This window comes from Gouania willdenowi, chromosome 6, assembly GCF_900634775.1.
Source record: "Gouania willdenowi chromosome 6, fGouWil2.1, whole genome shotgun sequence".
Lineage (NCBI taxonomy): Eukaryota > Metazoa > Chordata > Actinopteri > Blenniiformes > Gobiesocidae > Gouania > Gouania willdenowi.
In genome coordinates, this window is record NC_041049.1 from 36,870,634 (window position 1) to 36,882,762 (window position 12,129).

Below are 12,129 nucleotides of genomic sequence, written 5' to 3' on the forward strand. Positions count from 1 at the left end.
AAGTGTGGTTTACAGGGAGAAGAGCAGAGGAGGAAGAACACAGCCCTGAGGAGATCCAGTGCTGATAGTCCGGGGAGCAGAGATGGTTTTTCCCAGCTTCACGTGTTGCCTCCTGTCAGACAGGAAGTCTGTGATCCACTTGCAGGTAGAGTCTGGCACGTTCAGCTGGGAAAGCTTGTCCTGAAGGAGAGCTGGGATTATAGTGTTGAAAGCAGAGCTGAAGTCCACAAACAGGATCCTGGCGTAGGAGCCTGGGGAGTCCAGGTGCTGGAGGATGAAGTGGAGAGCCAGGTTTACAGCATCGTCTACAGACCTGTTGGATCTATAGGCAAACTGCAGGGGGTCCAGGTGGGGGTTGGTGATGTCCTTGATGTGGGAGAGCATGAGGCGTTCAAAGGACTTCATGACCACAGATGTCAGAGCGACGGGTCTGTAGTCATTAAGTCCTGTGATCCTCAGCTTTTTAGGGACAGGAACGATGGTGGAGGCCTTAAAACAGGCTGGTACGGTGCATGTCTCCAGTGAGGTGTTAAAAATGTCTGTGAACACTGGAGACAGCTGATCAGCACAGTGCTTTAAGGTGGAAGGAGAGACAGAGTCCAGTCCACAAGCCTTATGGGGGTTTTGTCTCCTGAAAAGTCTATTTACATCTCTCTCTTTGATGGAGAAAGGAGTCTCTGTGGGAGGGGGGGAGGAGGGGGGGAAGATAGGGGAAAGAGCCTCTGTAAGCAGCTGTGGTGAGACTGTAGCTTTGATGTGGGGGGTGAAGGTGTTGGAATGAGGCTGGTCAGAGGTGTGAGGGGGGTTGGAGTCAGGTCTGACCCATTGTCTGTCAAATCTACAATAGAAGTTATTCAGACTGTTGGCCAGGCAGAGGTCATTAGCAGCAGCAGGGGCTCTGGGCTTGTAGTTTGTAATTTGCCTGAGCCCTCTCCAGACAGAAGCCGAGTCATTCGCAGAGAACTGATGTTGTAGCTTCTCTGAGTACAAACGTTTGGCTTTTCTCACCTCCTTTCCAAATGTGTACTTCGACTTTCTGTACCTAGCTCTGTCTCCACTCCTGAAAGCGACCTCTTTGTCTGCCCTCAGCCCTCTGAGCTTAGCCGTGAACCAGGGTTTGTCATTGTTATAACTCACCCTGGTCTTTGATGGAATACAGCTGTCCTCACAGAAGCTGATGTACATGAGAACATGAGCAGTTTCACTTGCTCTGAGTCAGTGTGTTAACAACATCTCATCTGTGCTAAAGAACATCTGTGGATAAAGTTGTTTGTTGCTGTGGACAAGACCATCCATTTGTTATTGTGTCATCATTACGGTCTGGAATTATGTCATCAGTTAATCAATAAACCTGATCAGATTCAGTAAACCATTGATTGAAATTTGTAATTGGGTGACATTAATGCTGTTCTCATACATATTTATATGACATATAAATAATTAAAAAGGAGCAGTCAGAATACTCCATGTCAATTGTATTACTTTTATTTTTTTTAGTATTTATTTTGTTTTCTCACAGGAGTTAAAAACTAATATTTTATGAAAAAAATGATTATTTAAAAAAAAAAAAAAAAATAATTAAAAAAATGAATGTAAAATAAAAAAATATACTACACAAAAATATATATTTTTTAATGTACTACTTTGTATGCACTCATTTCATAATACATAGGCAAACTCTATACCTAATTTTTAAAAAGATGTTTCGTTAATATATATTTTATGAGTAATATAATTGTCTTTGTCACAATTTATTTGGCGTTCGTAAATAATTATGCACATTTAGAGATATTGTACATGATATGAGTGATAACACATGTTATAAAGGCTTTTTTGCACTAAAGGTGTCTTCAGATTTTTAATTGTCCTTTGATGTGCCTTTGGCACAAAAAGTTTGTGAACCACTGCCCTACAAAATAAAACCCCATACAAATAAATATATTTGACACCCCCAAATACACCAAAAATGCATTACGAGATAGGAATAACCAAAAAAAAGTTCATCGTAGAATCATGAAAATTGACAGAAATTATCCATTGATTTTTTTTGATAATTTTTATGGTGTTTGCAGGGCGGAGCCTGGAATTTTGGCCAAAAATTACAAAATATAAAATTTTTGGAAAATGGTCCCATTTGCACAAACAAACTCCGATTTGCGTCAAATGTAAATCGGTTGTTAATCTCCCAGCCCTAAACCAGCTCGATGTGGAAAAACGGACATTGACGCATCAGCGCTGAAAAAGAGGAAACTGGACGATATCTAGTTCTTTTAGGTTTAAGACAGCAAACTGGATGAGGTGCTGATCAGGACACAGGAATGAAGAGATGATACGTCGTTTTCTCTATAACTGGAGTGTGTTCCAGCTGTATTTTATTCCAATTAACAGCAGATTAAATGCTAGTTGTTGTAGTAGTTCTAATATAGTTGTTGGGTATATATATATATATATATATATATATATATATATATATATATATATATATATATATATATATATATATATATATAGAGGTGGGAGAAAAAAAATCGATTCTTAGATGCATCAAGATTCGGAGGTGAACGATTCTGAATCGAATCTTTAATTTCCAGTTCGAAAATCGAAATTTTAGAGGCCGTTTAAAAGGCTGAACAAAAAGGCGGAACAAAAAGGCAGCGGAACTGTGGCTTGAAGCGTGTTTCCAGAGGGACACTTTAAAGAGAGCACCACAGCAAGGAAGCATGGACGTGCGGGAGTTAAGACCAGCCCCGTGCAGCTTAAAATCTGATGTTTCTTTATTGTCCAGGGTGGAAATGAACTGGACAAGAGCAACGCTGTATGTAAGCTCTGTTACACTAAAAATTAAGTACTTTGGGAACACAACATACATGAGAAGCCGTATAGCACGCTTTCACCTGGAGGAGGAGGCAAAGTCGGCTGCTGCTGTGGCTAAAAGTTTCTCTGTTCACATGAGAACAACCGAACAAGTCACAACAAAGCTTCCACCCTCTTCGGAAAAGATAAAGTGGATTAACAAGTCGATTGCAACATTTATTGCTAAGGATTTACATCCTTACTCGGTCGTGGAAAACCAGGGCTTTCGTTCGCTGCTGTATACTTGGAGCCGAGATATACCATCTCTTCTTGACAGTACTTTACTGATACGGCCATCCCGAAGCGTTACAACCAAAACAGAAGTCATATCATCACTGCAGAAAGCGGGTAGGATAGCAATGACGTGATGCGTTGACATCTTATAACCGCTCACTTTATCTCTAATGACTGGAAGCTAATGTCATACGTCATTTTTTTTTTTTTTTTTTCAATTGAACTTATGTTACATGGAAGGCTGCTACTACCTTTGTTTCAAAAACTTGTACATTTTCAGTTCACATACTTCTTCCATTAGTGTAATAATAAAGAATAATAAGCTTTTGAATTTTCTTCTTGTAGGATTCTGCTTGTTCGGGGCGCTTCTGGAGTCGCCTTTTGGTACTACGCAGCTGTGGCATGACTGACTCTTTTGGTGCATGAAGCAGGGGCATGTCTGAATGACGGACTAATGGTGTAGCATACCTGAGGACAATATCAATCTCCACCCGAACAATCTTGGCTTCAAGACGTGCGTCAGATCTGTAAACATCCCAGTGAGATTAGAGACATCCTTGAGCTGGTGTTAATTGGTGATAATGAATTGCTTTCATTACAGGCTAGCATTCTTTCTAGTAGCCTTGGAGTCCTGGTCACAGTAATCCGATATTGTGGGATCAAACAGCAATTGGCCGAGACATCCTCTCCATTCTTTCCAAGATCGATTCATGATAGTCTGAGAGTTCAGTGCCCTGTCCAAACCTTCAGTGATGACTGGTAGTCTTCCCGAAACAGCTGCCTACGTAATACAGATCTTACGATAGAGCAGACAGCCGCCAGCTCCAATTAGTAGCATCCCTGCTACCATGATTCCAATCATGTAGATACAGTGGGGCAAGAAAGTATTTAGTCAGCCACCAATTGTGCAAGTACTTCCACTGAAAAAGATTAGAGAGGCCTGTAATTTTTATCATAGGTATACCTCAATTATGAGAGGTACAATGAGAAAGGAATCCAGAAAATGACATTGTAGGATAATGAATTATTGGTAAATCCCCACTCGTTACCTGTATTAATGGTACCCGTTTGAACTCTTTATCAGTATAAAAGACACCTGTCCACTAGGAATGTGCGAAATTGTATCGTTTATGATTTATTGTCAAAAACATTCTCACCGGTAAGAATATGTCGTCCCACGATATAAACGATAAATTCCCATGTCACAAATTAGCGAGGGCCACGGGCCATTTGTCCTTCAATTTAGCTAATAATGCCCCAAAAAAACTGTGTTCCACTGGCCAAAACTGGCCGTTTGTTGTCAACTTATTATTCTCTTGAGCGGAACGTTGCTTACGGGAGCTCTGATGTGCACCGCCACCGCCCCCTTCACACACCGCCGTCTATGTGTGAGGTGCTCGGCTTGGCTACCAGAAGCTGCCGTGCTGCGATACATCATGGACCGCTACTTGGTTAAAACCAGACAACCTTCCAACAAAGTGAACCGATTCAAGTTCCTCCGTCAGATCCACCCAAAGTTCCACAAACACGGGGACAGAGATGAACCTGTAGCAACGATTATGAACTGGAAACTCAACTAAAGCTAACTATGCTAAGCTAACCCAGCACCGACACACAGAGCTAACGCTAACCACTCCAAATAAGGAACAGACCAATTAAAAAGAACACTTTACTATGGAAGGATAAAAGCTAAACATGTCACACGTTGTGTGAAATAAATGTTAGCATAATTACTAATGTCACTATTAATCCATCCCAATTTGTGAAACGCAATATTTTTTAATTATATTTCACATGTTCACAGACAAAGCTGGTCCTATTAGACTAATGTAACTGTTGAGAATATTACACCAAAATATACTGAATGATTAAATCATCAGCTTGATTTGGTTTAATTATAGGAAATCAGAGTTATTTATCAATCATGACTTTATGTAACTCATTATCAGATAAATGAAACAAGATTCAGCAGCAGTAAAAACACTAATGGAGTTATTTTTGCTTTTCATGTGCTTTTTTTTTTTTAGAAAATAATTTTATTTCAAATGAGGAAATAAATGAATTGCATACAATAACACTAATAGAGTGACCCACATGCACAAATATATTCCATAAAATATCAGCTCATGAACTATTCAGCAGCTATTGTACCCTTTTTAAATGTGTCTAATTTTTTTTATTTATAGTTTTTATTTATCGTGATTTTTATTGTTATCGTGATAAATACCAGAAATTATTGGGATTTTTTTTTTTTTTGTCAATATCGCCCATCCCTACTGTCCACGACCTCAAACAGTAACTCCAAACTCCACTATGGCCAAGACCAAAGAGCTCTCAAAGGACACCAGAAACAAAATTGTAGACCTGCGCCAGGCTAGGAAGACTGCTTCTGCAATAGGTAAGCAGCTTGGTGTGAAGAAATCAGCTGTGGATTTATTAGCAATTATTAGAAAATGGAAAGCATACAAGACCATTGATAATCTCCCTCGATCTGGGGCTCCACACAAGATCTCACCCCATGGGGTCAAAATGATCACAAGAACGGTGAGCGAAAATCCCAGAACCACGGGGGGACCTAGTGAATGACCTGTAGAGAGCTGGGACCAAAGTAACAAAGGCTACCATCAGTAAAACACTACACCGCCAGGGACTCAAATCCTGCAGTGCCAGACGTGTCCCCCTGCTTAAGCCAGTACATGTCTGGCTAGAAAGCATTTGGATGATCCAGAAGAGGATTGGTAAAAACTCGTCATTGTGTTTGTAAGAGAAAACACCATACCTACTGTAAATCATGGGGGTGGTAATGTCATCCTTTGAGGTAGGGGTGGGAATCTTTAAGCACCTCACGATTCGATTTGATTACGATTCAAGGAGCTTCGATTTGATTCTAAATCGATTACAAATGTATTTTGATGCATGTTTTATTCACAAAATATCTGTTGTATTCACTGTGTCCACGCATTGTATAAAAATATATATTATTTGTAGTTAGAAAAAAGAGATACATTACCATTCATTATCCTTTATTACACTAATGGAAGAAGTATGTGAACTGAAAATGTACAAGTTTTTGAAACAAAGGGAGTAGCAGCCTTCCTTGTAACATAGCTTCAATTGAAAAAAATAAATAAAATGACGTATGACATTAGCTTCCAGTCATTAGAGATAAAGTGCGCGGTTATAAGATGTCCACGCATCACATGCTATCCTACCCGCTTTCTGCAGCGATGCTATGACTTCTGTTTTGGTGTGGTTGTAAAGCTTCGGGATGGCTGTATCAGTAAAGTACCTTCAAGAAGAGATGATATATCTCGTCTCCAAGTATGCAGCAGCGAACGAAAGCCCTGGTTTTCCACAATCGAGTAATGAATGGGGGCAATGTATCGTTAGATTTTGAGTGAAAACCTCCTTCCATCAGCAAGGGCATTGAAGATGAAACGTGGCTGGGTCTTTCAGCATGACAATGATCCCAAACCGCCCGGGAAACGAAGGAGTGGTTTTGTAGGGAGCATTTCAAGGTCCTGGAGTGGCTTAGCCAGTTTCCAGATCTCAACCCTATATAAAATCCTTGGAGGGAGTTGAAAGTCTGTTGCCCAGCGACAGCCCCAAAACATCACTGCTCTAGAGGAGATCTGCTGCATGGAGGAATGGCCCAAAATACCAGCAACAGTGTGTGAAAACCTTGTGAAGACTTAAAGAAAACGTTTGACCTCTGTCATTGCCAACAAAGGGTACATTAGAAAGTATTGAGTTGAACGAAATCCTACAATGTGATTTTTTGGATTTCTTTCTCATTTTGTCTCTCATAGTTGAGGGTTTTAAATGAGTTAATAACCACAACTGGACAATAACATGTTTGGTTTAAGCACCAACATTTCATGTTACAGACACTTTAACGGCCTATTTGCAAAATAAGAAGTAAAACATTGGGCTGCACTGTATGTAAATCCTATTTACATAATGTTTACAGCTTCTTCAGCAACTGAAACGCCTCATCTGTGATCTTTGTCGACTGTACAACCTACCACAACACCCAGATGTAGAAATGCTGGACCAGCCTCTCCCAGCAGGCCCCATTACCCATGAACGAAAGGTAGGACACTAATCATAGCACATTTTAAAAAATCTCTGCCAACGATCTTTTTAAAGTATTATCAGTGTGTGTACCTTCTTTGAAAACAAGCTGTGATTAAAACATTATATATTATATATTTGCAGTAATTTTAACTCTAACAAAGGTTTTTTTTTTTTGGTTGCTTGCTGTTACTGTTTCATCATTTTTGTTTTGTCCCTTCATTCCTTTTATTTGTAACTGTAACATCTGCTGCTGCCATCTTGGCTAGGACATTCATGTAAAAAGTTTTTATATAAATTGGTTTACGTGTGGAACTGTTAAACCTAAGGCACTGTAAAATTGAAATTGCACTTTTGTTCTTTAAAACATGCCATAGTAGGGATGTAACGATTCACTCAACTCCCGATACAATTCGATTCACGATACTGGGTTCACGATACAATTTTCTCACGATTTTTTTTACAAAATGGGAATGTTGACAAATGACTGAAAAATATTCCTTTATTTTTTTGGGGAAAATACTATACTATTTTCCTTTTATTTTTCATTGTCAAAAGAATCCATTGATAAAGTATTCAAAATGATGCAATTTAACTAAAAATAAATCTTGAATAAAATAAATAAAGGAATAATACAAACGAAGTTTTATTCTGGTTCTAGTAAACAATTCAAAACTGCATAATAGTTATTTTTCTTTTTAAAAGTGCAACTGAAAATGTATTTTGTGCCTTAACAATTGGACTTTAAAAAAAACAAAAAAAACAGTCATTTTACTGTATTTACGTCAAATATTTGTTTAGACCAGCAGAGGGCGCTGGTAACCCAGTAGTCGGTTGGCATGCAGTTATTCCACCAGTGAAGAAGAGAAGCTATGCTAGCAGACAGAGCTAATAGAAAAACATGACTTTTACAGATATTCACGTAATATTACAGATATTCTTTTGGTGCTAAAGGTGTAAAGAATCATTTATGAGCATTTTTAACAGTAAATGGCGGCCAGAAAGAAAATAATAGCAGATTCCGCCCGTCACGTCCGCTTCTGGAAGGATAAATATATAGCGCCCTCTGCTGTTTAAAAAAAGTACTGCGATTCAATTTTCAGAGCATCGACGTGAACCGTGGTACCTATGAATCGATTTTTAACTGCCTTACGATTAATCGTTACATCCCTATGCCATAGTGTTTCTGATTCTGCCTCTCAAGTAAAATAAGTTAGACATTCCTTATTCAAAGAATAGTAAGTGAAGAAGAGAGGAAGTCTAATAAGTTTATTGTTCAGTTCACAACATGAGAAGAACATGTATTTTCTTGTTGATTGATTGATTGATTGAATTGAAAGCTTTATTGTCAGAGAGCGAACAATACAACAAAATCATGTTGGCAGCAGTCAGTCATCATACAGCAGAAATGTTAAAATACTCTAAAACATATGTGGTTATAAATAGAGGTAAAAAGTAATAAATAATGTTAATGAATAATGTTGCTAATCAGTTGACATGTTCAAATATCAAAAGTCAAATCAGAATTGCATGCTGTATTGTTTTCTACTTGGCACAGCACGGGCCGTCAGATGAGGTGACGTCTGAAGAAGAGGAGGAGGAAGAGATGGGAGAGGTGACTCTACACATCAAACTGTCTCAACACATTATTTCCACCTCTACTGTACTAATTGGGGCTTCTCACTTTAATCCGCCCACTGTGGCAGCAGGACATTGATCTGGACCAAGACCTGGACCATTATGACATGAAAGAAGAAGAGCCAGCAGCTGGGAAGAAATCAGAGGATGACGGGATAGAGAAGGAAAATCTAGCCATTTTGGAGAAAATACGTAAAAACCAGAGGCAGGACCACCTGAATGTGAGTGTAATCAAGTTTTATCTCATGAAAAGTGATAGCTGTCAGGCTGGGTTGTCCCATTTCTCTATACATCTCCCCACACGTGTGTAGTAGCTTTGTGGTTTCCATCACAGGGGGCCGTATCTGGGTCAGTGCAGGCCTCGGACCGCCTAATGAAGGAACTCAGGGAGATCTACAGGTCACAGAGTTACAAGACAGGTGAGCCTAAAGAAGCATGTTTCTGGAGATGCATCACTTATATCAGTGGGTACTATCTATCTTAACCCTTTGTTTGTTATGCACCTGTGTACCCCAATCTGGTGCAAGAATTTTGGTTTGCAGTGGAGAAGTGATAGAGATACATTGTGAGATGTATTAACTCTCAAGTTTTCATAATATTATTAGTACTTCGGGTGGGGTTGGGGCAAATACAACAAGTCTTATCATAGCGCACATCACAATTACTTAAAGGGGACATATGCAATTTTTCACCCATCTCCATTTGTTCTAAGAACCCCAAAAACATAGTATTTGAGGTTTATTTTCCCCATTTCACCTGTTTTACAGAGTTTTAGCCCTCTGAAAAGTCACTTTCTGAGCAGTTCTGAAATTGGGCCATTTTATTTGTGCTATCCGCACACTGTTATTGTTTTCAGCCAAAAAAAACTGCACATTACAGTAAAACACATGGATATTTAAGAGGCTATTGTTATTGTAAGTCTGTCTCAAGAGCTTCAGATTCCGTGCATCTCAGCAGCAGCAGTAGAATTCATTCAAATTTTCACCGGAGTGTTAGGCTGCTAAGTCTCTTTCTCCTCCTCCATTGCTCTTCTATCTACAGGAATAGTGCATTTACAGTAAGTTGATAATCATTTGTTTTCTCCAAGCGCTGCATCGCATTGTCACAAACGTGTCAGATTAGTGATACGAGGTGAGATAACAGAATCGCCAATGTGTCGAACCACAAGAGCGGAGTACACTTCCGCATGAACAAATAGTGCTTACACTACAGTAGTGTACGTTCACTGTAGAGGTGCGGCACTGACAGCGGGCAGGTTCTGTATTTAGTTTTACCGGTAGCCATCACTCCTCCGCTAGCGAGACAAACAATGGCGGACTTTCGCAAAAGTTTTCATCAGGTTGGGGGTGGAATCCATGGGTGGAGTTACCAGCGAAGAGGAGGGTATTTTCTTTCCCGGCTTGACTTGTGACCTCTCAAATCTGGAAAATTTTAAATGGAGCAATTTTCTCAGTGTTGTAAGACTTATACCACAAAAAAGAACTGGATGGATGGCATTTTGTGTGCCGGTGGACACTCAAGTTACCTCATGTGATCAAAAGTGGATTTTTCATAGTGTCCCTTTTAAGTTGTGTTTTAATGGAAAAATAAATACATTTCAACATGAGCAAACATCTGCAATGATGGAGAGGAAAAGTTCCCTTTTACTGGAACAAACCTCCAGCAGGACCGGACTCCGAAGTGGCAGCCATCTGCTGGACTGGTTGGAGTTAAGAAACGTGAAGAGAAAAACTGGTGTTCTTTTTTGTCGATCCTGAGTATCACATGCTGGTTGAACCGTGAACCACAGATGCGGAACAGTCAGCTCCAATGCCAGGACACAGAGATATAAAAAAAAAATAGAGGGAAGAGAGAGGAGAAAGCACAGACTGCAAAGAGAAAAACTCATCAATGTTTGCAAAGATAAAGGGCTGCTTATAATGGGTTCCACACAGCTAAACCTAGAGTAGCATAACTAAGAAAAGGCCTACCTGTACGCTTTCTCAAGTATTATGTTTAAAGGTCCCATATCATGCTATTTTTCACCATGTCCATTTGTTCTAAGAACCCCAAAAACACAGTGTTGAGGTTTATTTTCCCAAACTCGCCTGTTTTTCAAAGTTTTAGCCCTCTGAAAAGTCATTTTCTGAGCAACTTTACACAAACAGGCTGATTAGCGGCCTACTTATGCGTATTGATGAGTGGGCGTGTCTATAGACGGCACGGTGTCGTGGTTTCTTATGTGAATAGCCTGATGGCTCAATGCTCTGTCTCCCTTTCTACTTTTAGTTACTCTGGGAACATTCAGTAAACCAGCAGACTGGGACTGAAGAGTTTTACCTGAACCATCAGCACTAACAGGTCTTAGATATGTTATATAAGATATATTGAAGCTCAGTGTTGTGCCTGAATATGTTCAGTGAACAATTGTTCATGAACTCATTCATATTTTGTGTGAACGTCAACTGAACTTGCTGTATTTCTGCCTGATGAATGTTTAGAGCATTTGTGAACAGTGCTTTCTCACAGTTTAACTTCCTTCAAGAGAGGGCCAGATTTCCATAGAGCCTTCCAAGCAAAAACCTGGCTAAAACACGATATAGATGTTAATGTATATGTTGTTAATAGGCCTTAATATATAGGGGGGAAAACACCAAATCTGTCTACACCAACCACCACAGAGTTGCACTGCCATATGTCATCAAATGGAGGCAGCATACTGCAGCACCAGCAGTTTTATCTCAGATTCTGTCCCCACAATTAATACACTCACTCATTCCCCCTGTCCACAGCCACCACCATTATAGCTAAGCTTCACACTTGTCACTATACTGGCTTGATTACACAACATAATAAGCACAATATATTCTACAACTTCAAATCTCACCCTCACTGTATAACAATCTATTTTTCCCCACCCTTTTTATTTCCTAGCTTGAGTCTCTCCTCCCTGCTCCCTGTCCCCTCCCCATCCCCCTCCCCTTCCACTTAGGTGTACCACTGCTCTCCCTTTTTATATCCTCCCTATAATAAAAGATTTCTTACCCTTCCATAGGGAGGGCTGGTGATGGTCACAATTAAGTAATAAAATAAATCAATTTATTTTATTGCTGTCTCATAATGATAGCACTTCTTGTAGTGTTGACCTTTGACAGCATGTGCAGACAAGGGGAAAAAAACAGAAAACTGAAGGTGACATTGAGATCTGAATTTCACCTTCAGTGAACTTTTCTATGATTTGTAAAATACTCACTGGAAGCTTCTCTGGTGGCGTGTGCAGTGGTTGTTATTATTATTGTATGAAGCCAACATTACTGCAGCCATGCACATCATTGTTGTCCTGTTAGAGTT

The 12,129-nt window shown here is 39.6% G+C and overlaps 1 protein-coding gene across 2 annotated transcripts in view; it reads left to right on the forward strand.

The window, feature by feature from the left end:
* LOC114464471 (ubiquitin-conjugating enzyme E2 Q2-like) overlaps window positions 1-12,129 on the forward strand; it is a 62,254-nt gene that overhangs the window by 29,708 nt on the left and 20,417 nt on the right. The window contains exons 3-6 of one of the 2 annotated variants that reach the window (XM_028448701.1): window positions 7,058-7,180; window positions 8,720-8,776; window positions 8,868-9,020; window positions 9,134-9,218. In XM_028448701.1, the coding sequence (XP_028304502.1) occupies window positions 7,058-7,180; window positions 8,720-8,776; window positions 8,868-9,020; window positions 9,134-9,218 (418 nt within the window). The remainder of the gene's footprint in view (window positions 1-7,057; window positions 7,181-8,719; window positions 8,777-8,867; window positions 9,021-9,133; window positions 9,219-12,129) is intronic. The other variant, XM_028448702.1, reaches the window with a different exon arrangement.